The sequence below is a fragment of the Botryllus schlosseri genome, chromosome 6 (genome assembly GCF_051294905.1).
Source record: "Botryllus schlosseri isolate E-star chromosome 6, Bs_hap1, whole genome shotgun sequence".
Lineage (NCBI taxonomy): Eukaryota > Metazoa > Chordata > Ascidiacea > Stolidobranchia > Styelidae > Botryllus > Botryllus schlosseri.
The window spans coordinates 23,026,806-23,043,299 of record NC_137241.1 but is presented as its reverse complement, the minus strand read 5'-3'; the positions used below and the strand labels follow the sequence as shown (position 1 = coordinate 23,043,299).

Sequence of the window (16,494 nt, the reverse complement as noted above, 5' to 3'; positions counted from 1 at the left end):
ACAAATATACTACATGCTTTGTGAGTTGGGTCGGTGTTATAAAACAGTCGAATCTTGCTAGATAAGTTTTCGTGTCGTTTCTATGGTATTTGCGTAGCAAACCCATGGATATCTTGAAACTCTAGATATCCCGGAGCAAACCGCAATTAATCCTAAGCGTGGAAATATGCAATGGCTTGGGTTAATCGGGTGGTTCAGTTCAGTGTTATCAAGAATTTCATCATGTCACCATGAAAGATAGGAAGGTGTCGAAACGACTTGGATTAGCCTTTGAAATCAGACGCCCACCTCTGCTGTCAAGCATTCTATCTTTAAATGAATTCCTAGTTATCACAGGCCTACTCACTAGGCTAAACGGGGGGAAACCGAAATCATAATATCCTCTGTTTACGGTATAGAATCGATAGTGTAAACCAGTGGTTCTTAACCTTTTTTCTTCCAGCGCCCCCTTTCAAAAATTATGGTGCTCCAGCGCCCCCCACCTTCATATTGTAAGCAATGTAATAAAGACAATGAGTAAGAGGGAGGGCCGTAATAGCACTTCGTCAACCCCCCTAAAAACGATTGCCTTGCGCACCCATAGCGTGATAAACTGATCCTCTGAGATCTTCGCCCCCACGAACCCCATATCGTGATTTTGATGGTCAGCAAAGTTTGTGTGGCCTGGTCGCCCTAGGTACCAAAATTTTCTATAATCCATGAATGGAAAGGTGGTAATTACATATATAACTCGCTATAAACTTTTTATCCTCTCAGCCCACGTAATCAGATTTACCAGTAGCACTGAGTGAGCTGTTGTATAGGAAAATAAAGGGCACGTAACTAATAATTAAACATATTCGGGCGTGCACGCAGGTACAATTATTCGTTACCAGGGCCGTAACAGCACTTCGTCAGCCCCCCTCCAAACAAAAAACGTTGGTCCAGGGCCCCCATCGGGTGATAAACCAAACTTCCGGGGGACTTCACTCCCAGACCTCCATTAGGCTGTCCGCTATTGGCTGATAGCCTATTAGGTATCTACATTGGGTGTCCATTTACTGAGGCAGCTATGCTCGCCTAGTCGCACGAAACGCGAAAAATCTCACTAATTATTGATTAAATTGGTCAATATCATTGGGAATTGCATGTAAATTGAGATCAATTTTTATCCTCTCTCTGCTCATGTAAACACATTTACCGGTAGAGCTGAGTGAGGTGCAATGTTCCCTCTGAGCTGCGCACGTGCGCAGTGCTGACGCGGTCTCTGCGCACAGGAAATCTACCATGCGCACAACAAATCCGAAGTTATTACCTCTTTTTAGTCGTTACGCACTGTTGTCCAAGGGTCAGCGCAGTGAGTTGTTGAGTGTGCGCAGACTCATCAAAACTTAAAGCGAACATTGTGAGGTTTCTTGAAAACTGTAGGGCCCGTTACTAATAATTAAACATATTCGGGCGGGCGAGCCCGTTGGTATGACTTCGTTGCATGATGTTATTTCGTGACCCCCTGTCTGCAATATCAAAAAATATAGAATCGCTCAACGGGGATATCGCCCAACAGGAATATCCCTGTCGTCCAATCGTACCAAACTAAAAGACGCACCAATTTCAGATTGGTATTTCCTCACTGACATATAATTTTTCCCTGCCAAATGGAATTCGTCTTCTGGGGTTCAGATTGCCAAGACAGGAACATTCGGTGTCAGTCATTTAGGCGCCCATGGACAATTAAACCTATATGTATTTTGAAGGCTATATGTAACGAAGTTTTCGGTGTTAATTTGCCCTGAATATTCATTAAGGATAAGTCCTATCACCACATCATCTACTGCGAAGCCATTTTTCTCCAGCGCCCCCCATACCGCCCCCCTGAGCCCAGCGCCCCCCATATCGCCCCCTGAGCGCTTCCGCCCCCCTTCGAAGTCGCCAGCGCCCCCTGGGGGGCGCTGTGGGCAAGGTTAAGAACCACTGGTGTAAACTAAAACTATCGTCCTAAAATGTCACCAACTACAGAATCAATATTAACATGATTAATTGCAATTCTCATCACTTAAAACATCAGAAGATGACGCTACAACGAAATAAAGAGGAGCCGAACCCGAAACGACCATGGCTAATCTTTCAATCGGCCACCTACCCTGGCTAACTGTAAAAAATATTAACAAAAGAACGCGTTAATAAGAGCCATACAGACTGAATAAAAACAGCAAAAAAATAACATCGTATGAAGAGGCAATGAAAATGCAGCGTCACGTGTAGTACGTAGGCGAAATCGATGTCAATCTACTGTCATTACGAATCATCATGTACCGGCCGCGTTCTCTCTTGATAGACTACTTAACGTAACTCAGGCGAATAAGTTGCCCTTCTAGACTCGAGGCGATATCCATTGAACATATCATAGTGTCCCTTCTATCCCGTGAAATAGACACTGTCATCCAATCACATAATTTGAAAAGCGTAACACTCGTTGGAGTAGCGAAAGGTGCAACTGCTCCCTCCTCGAATAGGACATTATGACGTCATTTCTTCACTAAATCACTGTGAGTAGTCGTGACTTTATCTAGTTATTTCTAATAATTTCACCCTCTACCAAATCAGGGATATATAGAAGAAATAGAGTTCCAAATTTCTGTGCTTATGTAGGCCAGACAGCACACAAGAAGCTTGAAAAGTCCGTTTAGAAAACCTGGTTTCATTCGTATTCATTCATATTCAGTAGCATAAGTAAGCTATTTATAGCCATATAGTTGGCTGGCCGAACACGCGAACAGCTCGCCCGTGCTTGACTGTCAGTTGTCACGCAATAAAATCCATTTCAATATTGCTATTTCTGTGGATATTTGAATATATTTGACATAGCCAATATATTTAATTGTTTATAACTGGAAATATATATTAATTATATTCGGAAATGATACTTCGACCCGCTCCGATACGTCATGCGCACTGGTTAAGATTTCACGCGATTATATTCGTACAGATTTCACGCGATTGCCAAGTGTTTTGCATTTATTGGAATAGCGATATTGATCAAATATCGTAAGCCTATCACACGTACCAGGTATGTCGCAAAGCTACCACATTTATTTTCCTCAAAACACAAGATCATTTATCCACCGCGAAATACGATGGTCACACAAAGCGAATTTTATATTTAGTTATTTTCCTCGTATGATTCAAGTTTTAGGCAGTTGTATACTATATCAACTTGCTTATATGTATGTTTATGATTGGGCTTTAAATTTAATATCATAACATTGCAACGCATCCAAAATGGGCTCATATCCGCTATTGATCCTATCTTTATTTCACTGCATTGACAGATCCGATATTGACAGTTGCAGGCCGTCGATATTCAGGAAATCTATAGTCTCTAATCTGTTATTACATGATCTGCCACTGCTAGCAAGAGACTGGCTTGTCATCCGGAGAGGCACGCAGCATTTATTAGGTTGTATTATCCGCCGACGCTATAGGAATTCGAATTTTGGAAAATGATAAAGATAAAGCACAGGCCGAGGCATCATTTGAACTATACACTAGAAGTTTGAAATTGATTAAGTATTTGGTTTTGACACAAGGTCTTCATATAGTAAACTTTTCATTGAAAAATCATTCGAATCGATTCAAATCAGTGATTCGCTGTGACTGCACTGCACATGCCTAATCCTATAACCACTCATCAACGGATGACGAACGTGAACCGGGTGCGAACGGTTACCAACTGACCATTTCGTCTTTTTATTGGTGCTTGTTCAATGTTCCTTAAGAAGGAAATATTACCATAAATATCCGACGACGAAATATATTGTGCAGGACAGTGTAGGTTATATAGTTTGCAAATAATATGGTCCCCAATGGTCCCTCTAAGCTGCGCACCAGCGCAAATTCGCAGTGCTGACACAGTCTCTGCGCACAGAAAATCTAAGCTGCGCACAAAAAATCCGAAGTGATGATCTTTTTTTTACTCGTTACGCAGTGTTGTCGTGTTGTCCATGGGGCCGCGCAGTGAGTTGGTGAGTGCGCGCAGATTCGTGAAAAATAAGAGGTCGAACCGTTATCTGGTTAATATTTACGCCGCCATCTACCTATCAAACCACATAATAATTGATTGTTATCCATATTCCGTTTACTGATTATTTACCGTACAAGCCTTACATGTCTGACTGGATAAAATGAACACAGATTACAGCATACATACAAACAACGTGGAATTCCGCGATATCAACACAGACTATATTTGGACTGGAACGCATACATTCTTAATTTTCTTTTATCAAAGCACAGGCGAAAAATATTTGCTATGATGTCGCATTTCTCGGAATTGCAGGTGTGAAAATAAATATAGGCCTATACCTATATAGGAATTATCGACTACGTCTTCGAACCTATATGAAATGAAGTGAAGCTTAGTTAGTCGACTAGAAGTGCTCTAGGACCCTAACGTCGTGTTATAGGTTATCAGAATTATCTTATCGCGATAACGTTGCACTGTCATCTGACGATTATATAACTCTCAATGAGCAGTAAGATATTTGGTTGCTTGGATAACGAACAAACGTGAGACTAAGATGATTCATACGTTATCCACGAGTACGAGAAATGAGTTGACTTTGCGAATCCAAATCTTTGTCCCGTTCGGATAGTAGGTTCGGATCCAAGTCCGAATCTAAGTCCGCAATGCATCTCATTATTCTCTTATCATGACCGAATCCGAGTATATAAGCTCCATAATTAATATGTATATATTGATCTCAGTAGGGCCTAGGCTGGTGTGGATGTTAGATTGACAAACCATGGTCCTATCTCTTCATTACATCGCATTGCGCCGTGTGTAATGCACTGTACACTGTCCTCAGCGGATGAGAATAATAGAACCGCTGATTATGGGTTTATTCTAATAAAGCATGAACAATGAACATACAATCTCGTATTCGAATCACAAACCAAGCCAGAATTCGCAAAATTGCTAACCGAATCGAATCGTATCTACGACCAAATTCTCATCCCGTCATGACTATAGTCCGTTGAAATTTCCATTGATTCAAAAATATCACAAGATTGCGATATAATGAAAAGATAGAGGGCATTGAAATGACTTGGAGGCGTCTTTTAACGATTCGAGTCGATGGTTATGCGAACATGCATAAACGTGAACGTCACACGCAACGATCATGCAGTAGCGTAGAGTCGAGGTGGGTTCGACAGTATTTCCGAGTTCAACGGATCACATGATTTACTTGCCGAGCCTGAGGTACAAGAGTGAAATTAGTATAAGTGGGGTATCCAGCAACTAATTTATGCGCGTATTATGTATATAAATATATATATTAGGATTTCACGTCAAGTTTGAAAGTGTGTAGATGCACACATTAAATGTTATGTCGATGGGTTCAATTTCAATTTCCCTCATAAATGCGCCTGCAGAAAATCTTCGCACGGGCATGGTTTTCGGTTATATAACGGCTAATCCCAGGAATAAGCGCCGCATCAACGGATAGTGGATCGGTGAGAAAGTAACGTGAGTGGAACGTTCTGTGCTCAATCATCTCGTCGCGTCTTTTTGAACATGACGCACCTTCCATTCCGCCATTGTTACGGCGAAGATCGATTGTGGCACAAGTCGTAAAGAAGAAAACGCCCGCCGACGATAAATAAACCACTTTTGGTCTCTCAAACGCCAGGCCTTATTAATTGTGTTAAAGGCGAAACGTCCGACAGCACCATCGGTCATGATATCTTTGAAATTGCGTGTCTCTCTAAATGTTTATCCAAGATAATTCGACGTAATGTGCCATGGCCACTTGACCACACAACGCGATACACAAATCTACAAAGTGAATATTGCCATTTACCGGGTTACTTTTCATCTAATTCCAAAATATATTTTATAGCTTATATCGCATAACGTCCAGGGAGCGAAAGCACGCTGCGAATAGATCTAATGGACATATGTAATAGCCAGAATATAGCAAGAATATCCATGGAAACGAAATAGGTTGGCCAAGTTAAGCACAAACATATAGTGTTATGTCACTAAGTTATCGTGACGCGAATATCTTTCATTATTTCTATTACCACTGTGATTCTAATAGAATTCTCAGGAAGTATCGTGACATATACAACATGGATTATAAGATAAAGTCCGTAAAGAGGCCTATATAGGCTATCGGTACCTTTTCAAGATTTTGATATCAATCAATCCATTTCAACACAAGCCCATGCAGATTGTTGAGCAATCATTTGAGGACATCAGCTGATAGGCAAACGTGTCTGGTATATTCTGATGTTTTCTTCTCAATTTAGCTCAATTTACCGAGGTAATTGTGAAAATTTCGCCAGCATTTTTCTTCAAAACTGTGCAACTTCACCACAAATCAATGCTTTGGAGTGATATGGTTAGAAGCTTCATGGTATTTTCAAAGATTGATAGAATTCGTGTCATGTCAAAGAAGAAGGAGTCTGTTCCAATCACTTTATGCGTACTATGGACTGCGGATGACCAGAAAAAGATAATATATTCAGTTTCTATCTTCCTCCAATAGAGGCAATCCAGAACAGCTGTTACAACGAGCAAGAGAACGGAATATTTCACTAATGTACTGTATTGTTGTTTTCGGTTATTTAAAACCGTACTTGTCCTTGTACTTGTACCGTACTTGTACTTGTTTAAGTTTGCTGTCTACTATGTATTTGTTTTGTTATAATTACGTCACACGGACAAAATATTTCTTAATTTCGTATTTGATTCACCGTATTTCTAACGTATCGCTGCTGATGTCGAAAATAAATTAACAATATGAACATTGTTTGGTGTCATTCTGAAGTTCTGTTCTCCGGCTGGCTTGGTCATTTCAATAACGGTGTCTATATGTCGATGCTTTCAATCAAATCTATCAACAAATGCTAGATTTCGAAATACAGGTATTGATAATGTGTATCTATTCGCTATTGTACCAATATGATTTACAATAGGGAACTTGTCGTTATATTTTGGCACATAATGCGTTATTTCCTGTCGGCATCATCCATTATTGTGAGTTATGTAACATATATATACCACCTAGTCATTCACTAATGTTTGATTTGTGGGAGAGAACGCGCACAACTTCGGCAGCTGTATCTGTCGCGTTTCTCCTAGGAGTGAAGAAAAACCGCAAGCTTCGAGAGAGTTCATTATCTATAAAATCCTCTCGCGTGGGGATCACCGGGAAGACGCTCGAAATCCTCATTACCTATTTGTTGCCTTATGGATTTCCAAAAGTGCTAAATAGTCGGCAGTACATTATCACTGCTCACAGCCGCGAAAAAGCAAATCGTCCGTCGGATATCCGTTTCACAAATCTGTGTCTTATAGCACGTTAGATGTCAATCACCCGAACGTCAGATATGTTGGATATGCATGTATTGCGTGACGACGTCGCCTTAGATAGCGAAAGATTAATGCCAGCGGTGTTGGAAGGAAAGATCAATTTGACAATGGACTGGCCGATAGTCAGCGAGACAAACTGGACACAAGGCACGGATCTTGTTTCCAACTACACCATACCGAATTCTACTTCTGAATTACAGAACCTCGAAAATTTTGAAGGTGAGATGATTCATCGAATACACATTTATGTATGCCAATCTGTTGCTGTTAAACTGGGGTTTGGGTAGGCCACACGGCAATGAAACATGTTTGGCGACGTTAAAAAATCAAATGCTAGCGTTTATGGATGTGACGTGCGTTGTCTACGTTCAACGCACGTCCGTCATTTTACGAGATTTCGACACTGCAAATATCACCGGCGCGTATAGGTTGCATTTGACTGCGAAATTATGGCAGTCGAAACTTCTAGCATATTCCCCATCTAAATGACCGTTACGATTATTCGCAGGACAAGTATACGCGCATCTTCCTTCGCCAACAACGCCCACCGGCAGCGATTCGTATTTTTTGAAAATACTGCCATACTTCTTCTCCGTATACGCGTTGAAATATTTCGTAGTTCCTGCGATATTATTCATTTGCATCTGCAAACTTTGGGAAATACAATGCGTGAACTTAAAAGACAAGACATCGGATTTGCCGCTACCGAAAGGACGGATGGGTATCCCAGTTATCGGGGAGATGCTCCACTTTCTGATTTTGGTAAGTCACGCCTTATCTCGGGAAGTGACTTGATTCATTTGCGTTCCATTATCAAAGGAATTACTTCGAAAAACCTGCGGTCTATATCACATAAATGAACGTGATTCACTCAAGACAAAGTGAAATTGTAAGACCCGACGTGTGGTATGACACCATCGACGAAACATAGAAGTCATTAATATTTTGTTTGCAAAAGAGCCGTGTATAAACTACTTGGTAAGATATCGAGGTGTCACATATTTACTTTCTTCAATACACTTTTATAGAATATCTAATCGCCAAGTGGTAATAATAAAGGCTTGGCATGGTGTCAGTTGAAACAAGTTTCTAATTTCAACGACTTCGCCTCGCGAGTACCAAACTTATGTAGGAGTGCTATATTACAAACCGCCCGCAACAGCTTGTTCTCGTAATATTGTCCTTTTCTGTGTGCCACGTTTTCATTGCGGATAAATGATAGTCGCAATAAGAGTCAACAACACGTAGAGTAGCGTTGTGTGAGATAAGAATGAATCGGAGAAGGGGTATTTATTGTGTGTTCGCGCGCGATATATGGCTCTGCTAACAGCAGCTTCTATCTAGACAGAACGCCCCCTGTCTTTACGCACGTAGCTGAATGATTTTATGTCAAATGGTTGCCTAATGCAGATGGATTATTCTGCGAACACCGAGTATTGACGAGTATTTACCATGGTGCAATAGTTCTGATGCCAGCTTGCTATATCCGACTGTCTAACCATAGGTCGACTTTTTGGATAACGTATTCCGTGACAAGCAGTGACGTAAATAAAGTAGGGGTTCCGGACACCGCGTCGCGCGGTCGCAACTGTACAGGCGTTACGTGACCGTACTATTAAGTAGCCACTCATTTCTGGCAACGCACGAAACATATTCCGTCGTCAGAATTATATCTATATATTTGCTTCCTCGTTTGGTTCACACGTTATACTTTTTTCGGCAATCATAAAGTTAGCAAATATTGATGGAATTTGATCAAGGCGCACTGTTGTCATGGCAAAGCACCAGACAATAAGAGCAAATCAACACTCGTCACGACGGGAGCTGATGTGAGATAGTGGGATTCGATAAAGTTTACCTCCCTGTCAGCTGCTTCCTGTATTGGCGATAGCTTGTGATGCAAAGCAGCAAAGTCGTTCCAAAAATATACCTTTGACCAGGGATTGATTTATTTTTGTACGAAAGTAAGCCATCATCGATTATAAATACGAGCACGCACATTATGACAAGTAGGCGAGAGATGTAGTCGATACATTACATACGTCACCCTCACGTCTGTTTCACGCAGAAGTTCATTGGTGATACGAACGGATGCATATTGCGATTTCTTCTCAATTGGTTACACTAACTATATAATTTCCTCTGGGGATGTATCAGTATTTCAATTTTTATTTTCGCCCAATGTTGGAATTCCATTGCGAAGAAGTCAAATATTTAGCGTAAAGCCCTTAAGTATCGATGAAAAGACACATATCTGTCATGTCATATGTGCTTTCAGTTAGGGAATTTCCAACTCACGAGGCTTCACTACTGCCACCCCATTGTGCGTGAAATATTTAATATCATCCCACTGTCCAGCTTTTGAGACCAGACATATCCCTGCTTATCCACTATACATTCGATTTTTGCCACGTGTATTGATGTGTGCAGTTCCTTTGCAGGGAGTGAGCTTTCAAAGAGCCAGGAGAAACGAATTCGGACTAATATACCGAACTCATCTTTTCGGAAGACCAACCATTCGAGTTTCGGGAGAAAAATTTATCAAGAAGCTTCTGCTTGGAGAAGGTATACGATAGAACGCTGGTAAATTACCGCATGTTCACAGTTGCTACACGACCAAATTCTAGTCTGCGCTGAAATAATACGATTGCCTTATTACTAGAGCGAATGAATATAACATACCATGCATGCTGCTACGAAGGCACTTGATGGGGTCTTTTAACTATATACTGCGCAGTCATATGTTCATTGTTCAGGTTGATATGCGATTTATTGGAAATGGTTAATTGGTTATTCTTCACCAATTATAGGCCTGACTTGAGACCGATTTGTAGCCTATTCGCACCCCCCCAACACTTGTAAATACAGATCAACAGACAAACATAATTTCAACAGCAGCCGCACGATACGTATAGGGGTTGGATTGCGTTGTAACCAGCCCCATGGTGTTCTGCTGCAAGTGTAAACGAGCGAATATTATTTTTCATTCAGTGTCCTTGACTAGGAGCGGACGCCGATAAAGTATACTATATATTATACGATATCACACACGTCTGTCCATTTGCTAAATATATGCAAATTTTGCAAGTTTTTACTCGTTTATGGAAACAAACATCGTCCACGAACAGTGTATATGATGCGGGCGATAACACTGTGGTGTAATACGTATGCAGGAGCTGTTTTTGCAAGCGCTCCAATATCATCGGCGACAATCTATAACCACAGCTGCCATTCGCGTTAACTTGCTCTTAAAACTACTACATTGCCGTCTGTCAATCATTCTTTATCCTATTAGTTTCGCGACGACTTTTTAGCTCTATTTGCAGACAATAAAATATCTAATGATCTGATGACGTATGCTATTGCCGAAGCTAAAGTTAGATTACCCTGCATTTTTTGTATCCAGGCCAAATCGTGGAGACCAAGTGGCCCTATACTACGCAAGTGATATTAGGCACGGACGGAATTGTAAATGGATCGAAAGAGACTCACACGATGATTAAAAAGCTCGCCTTGAGAGCGTTATCACCGAGGTTTATGGAAAGATACGCACCCTCTGTTCAACGAAGTGTGCGAAATCATGTCCAGGTAAGCACAACTGAGTGACACGCCTGTTCTGCATTACACACCTATCGTGAAGGTTATTAAATGTGTATGCAACGGAACGCATACGAATTTTGGTAGTTATCGAGGGAACATTCAACTCAACTCAAATCACATTGATGTCCATTGTCCATATTAAATGTCATTCGAGAAAATTCGGTCGCAGAACAGTGAAACTGATACCGATTTTATAATATTGAGTCATCAAATTGCAAGGCTCTACCTTTGAGATCGCTCGACTTGTAATTATTTTGAAATTTTCGCTCGAATCGCGGTACTGGTCCAATCGTTTCGTTGCAAATTCCTTTGCTACATACCTACAGTCATATACGGTGCAGTATTTGTGGTGCATAAACCGATAAGAAACTGATTTTGGGATACCCACCCGCTAACGTCATGTCTACGTTATCGTGACAGGTTGCATAATGGAAATCAGTCATTCTTATACTATCCCTTCTTCTCAAATTCACGTTTGATTGAACAATTATATGCTTATCAGCAAGCTGCGATTCCGGTGCCGAAATGTTATACATCAGAACTTGACTACACACCTAGGCAATAAAGTATTAATGATGATTCGAAGTATGGTCGACGCGGCTACAACAAAGGAAGATGCGTACACGTGTTTGCGATTGAACGATCTGATAACACCCACTTGGCTCGTTCAATTAGATTTATAGAAATAATGATTCCTGATCAATCTCCCACACAAGCTTGATACTACGGTATTTGATGTACGTGCGGTGACAGGTACTCTACAGTGTGGTTTGTGTAATCTTGTAATAAATTCGTTTCGAAGATATCTATCGACAGATGCATCCCTAGATATAACGAGAACAGATTAAATAAAATGTGTTCCAACAAATGTTGTCACTCTCGGCAGAACTGTCATCACGCAATCTATTAGTTACTGTAACCCTTGAAATAATAGAGATCGTATCTAGACTGTGATGACACATGATTACTCATTACGTGAAAGGTGTATATATTACGCCTATACTATATTACACAACATTTTTTATCAATCCCAGCATCGATGCGACGGCATTCCTTCGCGAAAAGAAGTCTGGCCTCATATGAACAATGAAAGCGCGTGGGTTTATTTCAGAGCTGGAATTCAAGGGGCGAAATTTTCATGCTGGAAGAATGCAAGCAACTTATAGCTCGAACGATGATGACGGTTTTATTAGGAATCGAAGAGGACGACCCCGATATTCAAAAGTACATCACTTCCGCCGATGATATCATAAACAGCATACTATGCATCCCATTGGACACTCCGTTTTCAGTGTGGCGAAAGGTGAGAAGGCTAGTATTAGCCAATATATCGCGCAGTAAATAAATACCCACTTTGTACCGTGACAACTACAGTCTTCTTTTCTAAGTATTGTCACAGTCAAAAGCATTATCTGGGGGTGTTTTGACGCCTTCACACTGACCGCTCTAGGTACACATCCATATCCACGGGTTCAACAGAGAAGTGACATAGAAATCAAGCGCCGCACAGACCCCAGGGCTGTTAAAAAAAAACTATTTCTTCAGATTTCAATGGCCATGTGATAAAATTGTTAGGTCAGTGATAACCACACTGCACGCCAACTTTGGCTCAATTCCAACCACTAGAAGCTAAGTTATTGCAGTAGAAAAATTTGAATTTGAATGAAATAGTATGTACGGTAGCTAACTCTTTGATTATTTATTATAAAATCATGGAATTGGAAAGTTTTCTACTGTAATAACTTCGCGTCTAGTGGTTGGAATTGAGCTAAATTTGGTATGCATCATCTCTACTGACAGCCTAAAAATTTTATGGGGTAGAAAGAAAAATTCTGAATTTTAATTTATTTATTTTTTAAATTTTTTAATGATAAATTCAAAACTTTCTACTGCAAGAAAATCACCTCTACTGGTTGGAATTGAGCCAAAGTTGGTGTGCAGTGTTGTTTTTACCAACCTAACAATTTTATCACGTAGCCAGTGAACTCTGAAGAAAAAGGTTTTTTAAAGGTTTTTTTACAGCCCTACTGTAGCTCCTACACTGTCCGGGAACATCATATTTTTGGTAAGTTATATGCGTTTATTTCCAGGGTAAGAAGGCACGAGAATTCATTTTTGAGCAAATGAAAATGAAATTGAAGACAAAGATGGAATGTACGGAGGAAGAACTGTTTGGCTGCGCAAACATAAGATCGCATAAACCGGGCGCTAGCATCGATGAGATTTCTGCCTCTACGGAGTCTGTAGACAGCGTCCTTGTAAACATCATCAAAATCGCGAAGCTGGAAGGAGAAACCAGCATTAGATTGAGGAACCTCCAAAATCTCGCCCTCGAGATTATTTTCGCTGGTACCCAGAGTCTGCAGGCATCTTCGTCTCTGCTAATTCTACATTTAAGTCAAAATTTGAATGTAAGCTCCAAAAGTGTACAGAATACGTAACTATTGCTAACTGACACGTTTCACATCTCTTAGGTTCTCGAAAAACTTCGGCAAGAGATTAAGACCAGTGGGCTGTGGGACGTTCCGCTGGATGAAATTCCTTATAGAAAAGTGAATGGTCTCGACTACTTATCCAGTGTGGTCAACGAATGCTTGCGAGTTACTCCGCCGATTCCTGGGGCGATAAGAGTTGCGAAAAAGACTTTTGAATTAAATGTGAGTATGTAGATTTGGCTCGCATATATGTTAACAAATGCAACAACGAAAAAGAAATAGAAATAGATCCTGCTCACTCCTGATAACACGATCAATTTGTAGCGTTTTCATCACGTTTGAAGAGATTTAAACATGCGATACAATGAAAAACGACAATTGAGCAATGAGCAAGTAACACTTGAGCTTGTGAGTTTCTAACCTCAAAACTAGCCCGAAAACTCATAAATAACCCTTACCCACACACGAACCCGAACGTATAACCCCTACCCTATGCATAATCCAAACCCAACTCTAACCCTAACCTTAACCCACATACTCCAGTGTCGCATGCTCAAGCTCATATGTCCACGAACTTTCTCTACAATCAGTATTGCAACTATATAAAGCTAAGCTTTCGACTAATCGCAAGCATTGAATAATCCCTGAACTTATAATGCCTCGGTGTAGCCAAAATTGCTATAAGACATTGTGACGGCACTTAATAACTCATCTGTGACGCAGACCCTGCCTCTCAAATTTCCAACCTGGCTAACACGGCCGTGTCAGCAATGTCAGTTGAATACTTTGTCCATTCAGGGATTCCAAGTACCCAAGGGCTGGCAAGTGATGTTCAGCATACGAGAAACGCACGAGATCGCTTCTGGTCAGGAAAAACCGCTTGAAGCCGTGCACTTGCCCTACAATCCGGACTACTTTTACTGTAACAAATGTTCAAAACGGAATGGCATATTATCCCAAGAAACGTCGCGAGAACAAGACTGTCACATTTGTCATCGAAAAAATGGCCCGTTCAGTTTCATCCCGTTCGGCAAAGGCACGCGGATGTGCGCCGGCGCTAACTACGCGTTATTCGTTCTGCGCGTTCTGGCCATCGAAGTGGCGCGCTCGTCGGACTTCTTCCCAACTACTCCCATAAAATTCAAGTTGATCCCGATGACGAAGCCTGCCTCTTCGGTGAAGGTCAAGTTTAATCCTCGAGAGTGACACTCCCGCGATCAAGCCACCTATACCGCAAGCCAGATAGTGTCAGCGCTCGTAAAATCTTACTGACGAGCCTGATGCTTCGCGGAACCGTTCGCAGCCTGCGTATAATCGTCACCTTGTTCGCGAATTACGCCCGGCCATGTCTCCCGTCCTGCAGTTACATGCGTTGCGTCAGTCAGTCAATCAGGTTTATTAATATTTTCTTCGTTTCAAAACATCACAAGACTGCGATGCAATGAAAAGATAGGAAGGTGTCGAAACAACATGGAGTAGCCTTTAAGATCAGACACCCACCTTAGCCTAGGCGAACTAAATAAGAGGCATACACACTGAATGAAAAGTAATGCAGATAATGTAAGACGCAAGAGACAAAATGAGGTGGCATGTGGCGTTGCTCTTATGCCTGCGACCGTGAGTGCTTGTTTAGCAAATTTAAACGGCGCTCAATTTAGGGATGGTGCGAACGGTCTGTTCGCAATCGATTCTTGACGGTATAACATTTTTTTGAAATTGGTGCGAAATAGCTGAGTTTTACAGTAATCTAGACATCTTTGATCAAAAGTCCTTAAATTAAGACACGACCTTAAATTACGGACCGAGTCGTACCTTGGACTAGGAATTGACTCGGTGGTGAGTTGAAAATTACTCGACTTGACTCGAGTCAAAACTGAAAAAGTAAGATTGACTTGTGACTAGGCCTAGGACTGACGGTGAAAATCGCTTTTCAATAATACTCCGTGTACTTTTATGAAAAAAGGCAGTCAAAATTGCTGAAAGCTTGAAAATTTGAATCCAGATAATCGTTACTCCGGAATGCAATATCTTCACTGCATCTACGTGCACTGTTCAGTCGTAGATGATGGATATAGTAAGCAGGGATAGTTAACGATGCTCAAGCACCCCTTTAGATTTCTGATTAAGTCGTTGCGACTTCCTCATCGTCTTGAGCGTCACAAGCAAGCCACGATGATATTGCGTATTAGCAAACTTTTCTGTCTTTAGGTATTGTGTAGGCCTACATTTAATCATTTTTTTTACTTGCGGAGATGAAAGTGAGCGAGTGGCGAAATCCAGATTCGATGAGTGTTTACTACTTCATCAAAGCATGCCGCGGCGAGATATCATTTCTGCAACTCGGCGACTGGCACGCGACGTTGTCGTGAGTCGCCATGTCATTTATCATTTCTGTTGCCGGATGAGCCGTGATATTTACGGTAAAACGTGTTCTTTATAAACGTATGAAGAGGAAACAAATGGAGACTTTGGGGGTGTCTTCTTCTTACTGCCGCGTCGTTAACGAAATGTTGATTACTTTTGACCAATATGTCGCGTATCGGGGCCTACGATATCGTAGGCCCCGCGTGTATAATGATGTCGATTTTATATTGTACGCATTTTCGACTTGTCAATCTTAAAGTAATAATATTAAAACTATTTTTGGAACAAATGTCTTCCGTAAGGACTATATACGTCGCCCGTGCGGTACGCTGGGACATTTACAGAGACTTCGGAGAGATACGCAGTGTTTGAGATGACTGGAGTCGCGTTATCTGCATTAATTGACTTGACCCGACTGGTATTGACTTGTATCGTCTCGGACTCGACATATGAAAACTATGAAGTGGCCCGTGACTAGGCGTTCCATCAGCAGCGACATCGCAGATCAAACAGAGTCGGTTTGCCGTGGATTGCCGTCAAAATCCTTGATTGGCATTATAATACAATTATAATATTTAAATAGCTGGTTCGTGGTACAGAACTTGAAGATAGCTTTCAATACAACATCCATTGCAGTAAAATATTTATTCAACTCGAAGTCTTTTCGATGCCTCTTTTCAAGAGTTAACGGCACACTGAAGAGATTTAAACAGAATGAAAAGCGAAACCGAAAGGGCA

The 16,494-nt window shown here is 41.1% G+C and overlaps 1 protein-coding gene across 1 annotated transcript; it reads left to right on the top strand.

Annotated features, from left to right (window-relative positions):
- Positions 1-6,659: 6,659 nt before the first annotated feature.
- LOC145441607 (cytochrome P450 26A1-like) lies at positions 6,660-16,045 on the top strand. The gene is made up of 8 exons (XM_080319513.1): positions 6,660-7,576; positions 7,866-8,119; positions 9,799-9,922; positions 10,764-10,945; positions 12,069-12,260; positions 13,048-13,368; positions 13,432-13,614; positions 14,191-16,045. The coding sequence occupies exons 1-8, from the start codon at positions 7,351-7,353 to the stop codon at positions 14,596-14,598; spliced, it is 1,890 nt and encodes a 629-aa protein (XP_080175639.1). The 5' UTR covers positions 6,660-7,350; the 3' UTR covers positions 14,599-16,045.
- Positions 16,046-16,494: the final 449 nt, after the last annotated feature.

What these genes read in the sequence shown, in the direction of transcription:
- LOC145441607 (XM_080319513.1), top strand. Translation starts at nt 7,351, where the DNA reads ATGTCAATCACCCGAACGTCAGATATGTTGGATATGCATGTATTGCGT. An exon ending in GAACCTCGAAAATTTTGAAG is followed by an intron (nt 7,577 to 7,865) that starts GTGAGATGATTC and finishes GATTATTCGCAG; the next exon opens with GACAAGTATACGCGCATCTT. An exon ending in AAAAGACTTTTGAATTAAAT is followed by an intron (nt 13,615 to 14,190) that starts GTGAGTATGTAG and finishes TTGTCCATTCAG; the next exon opens with GGATTCCAAGTACCCAAGGG.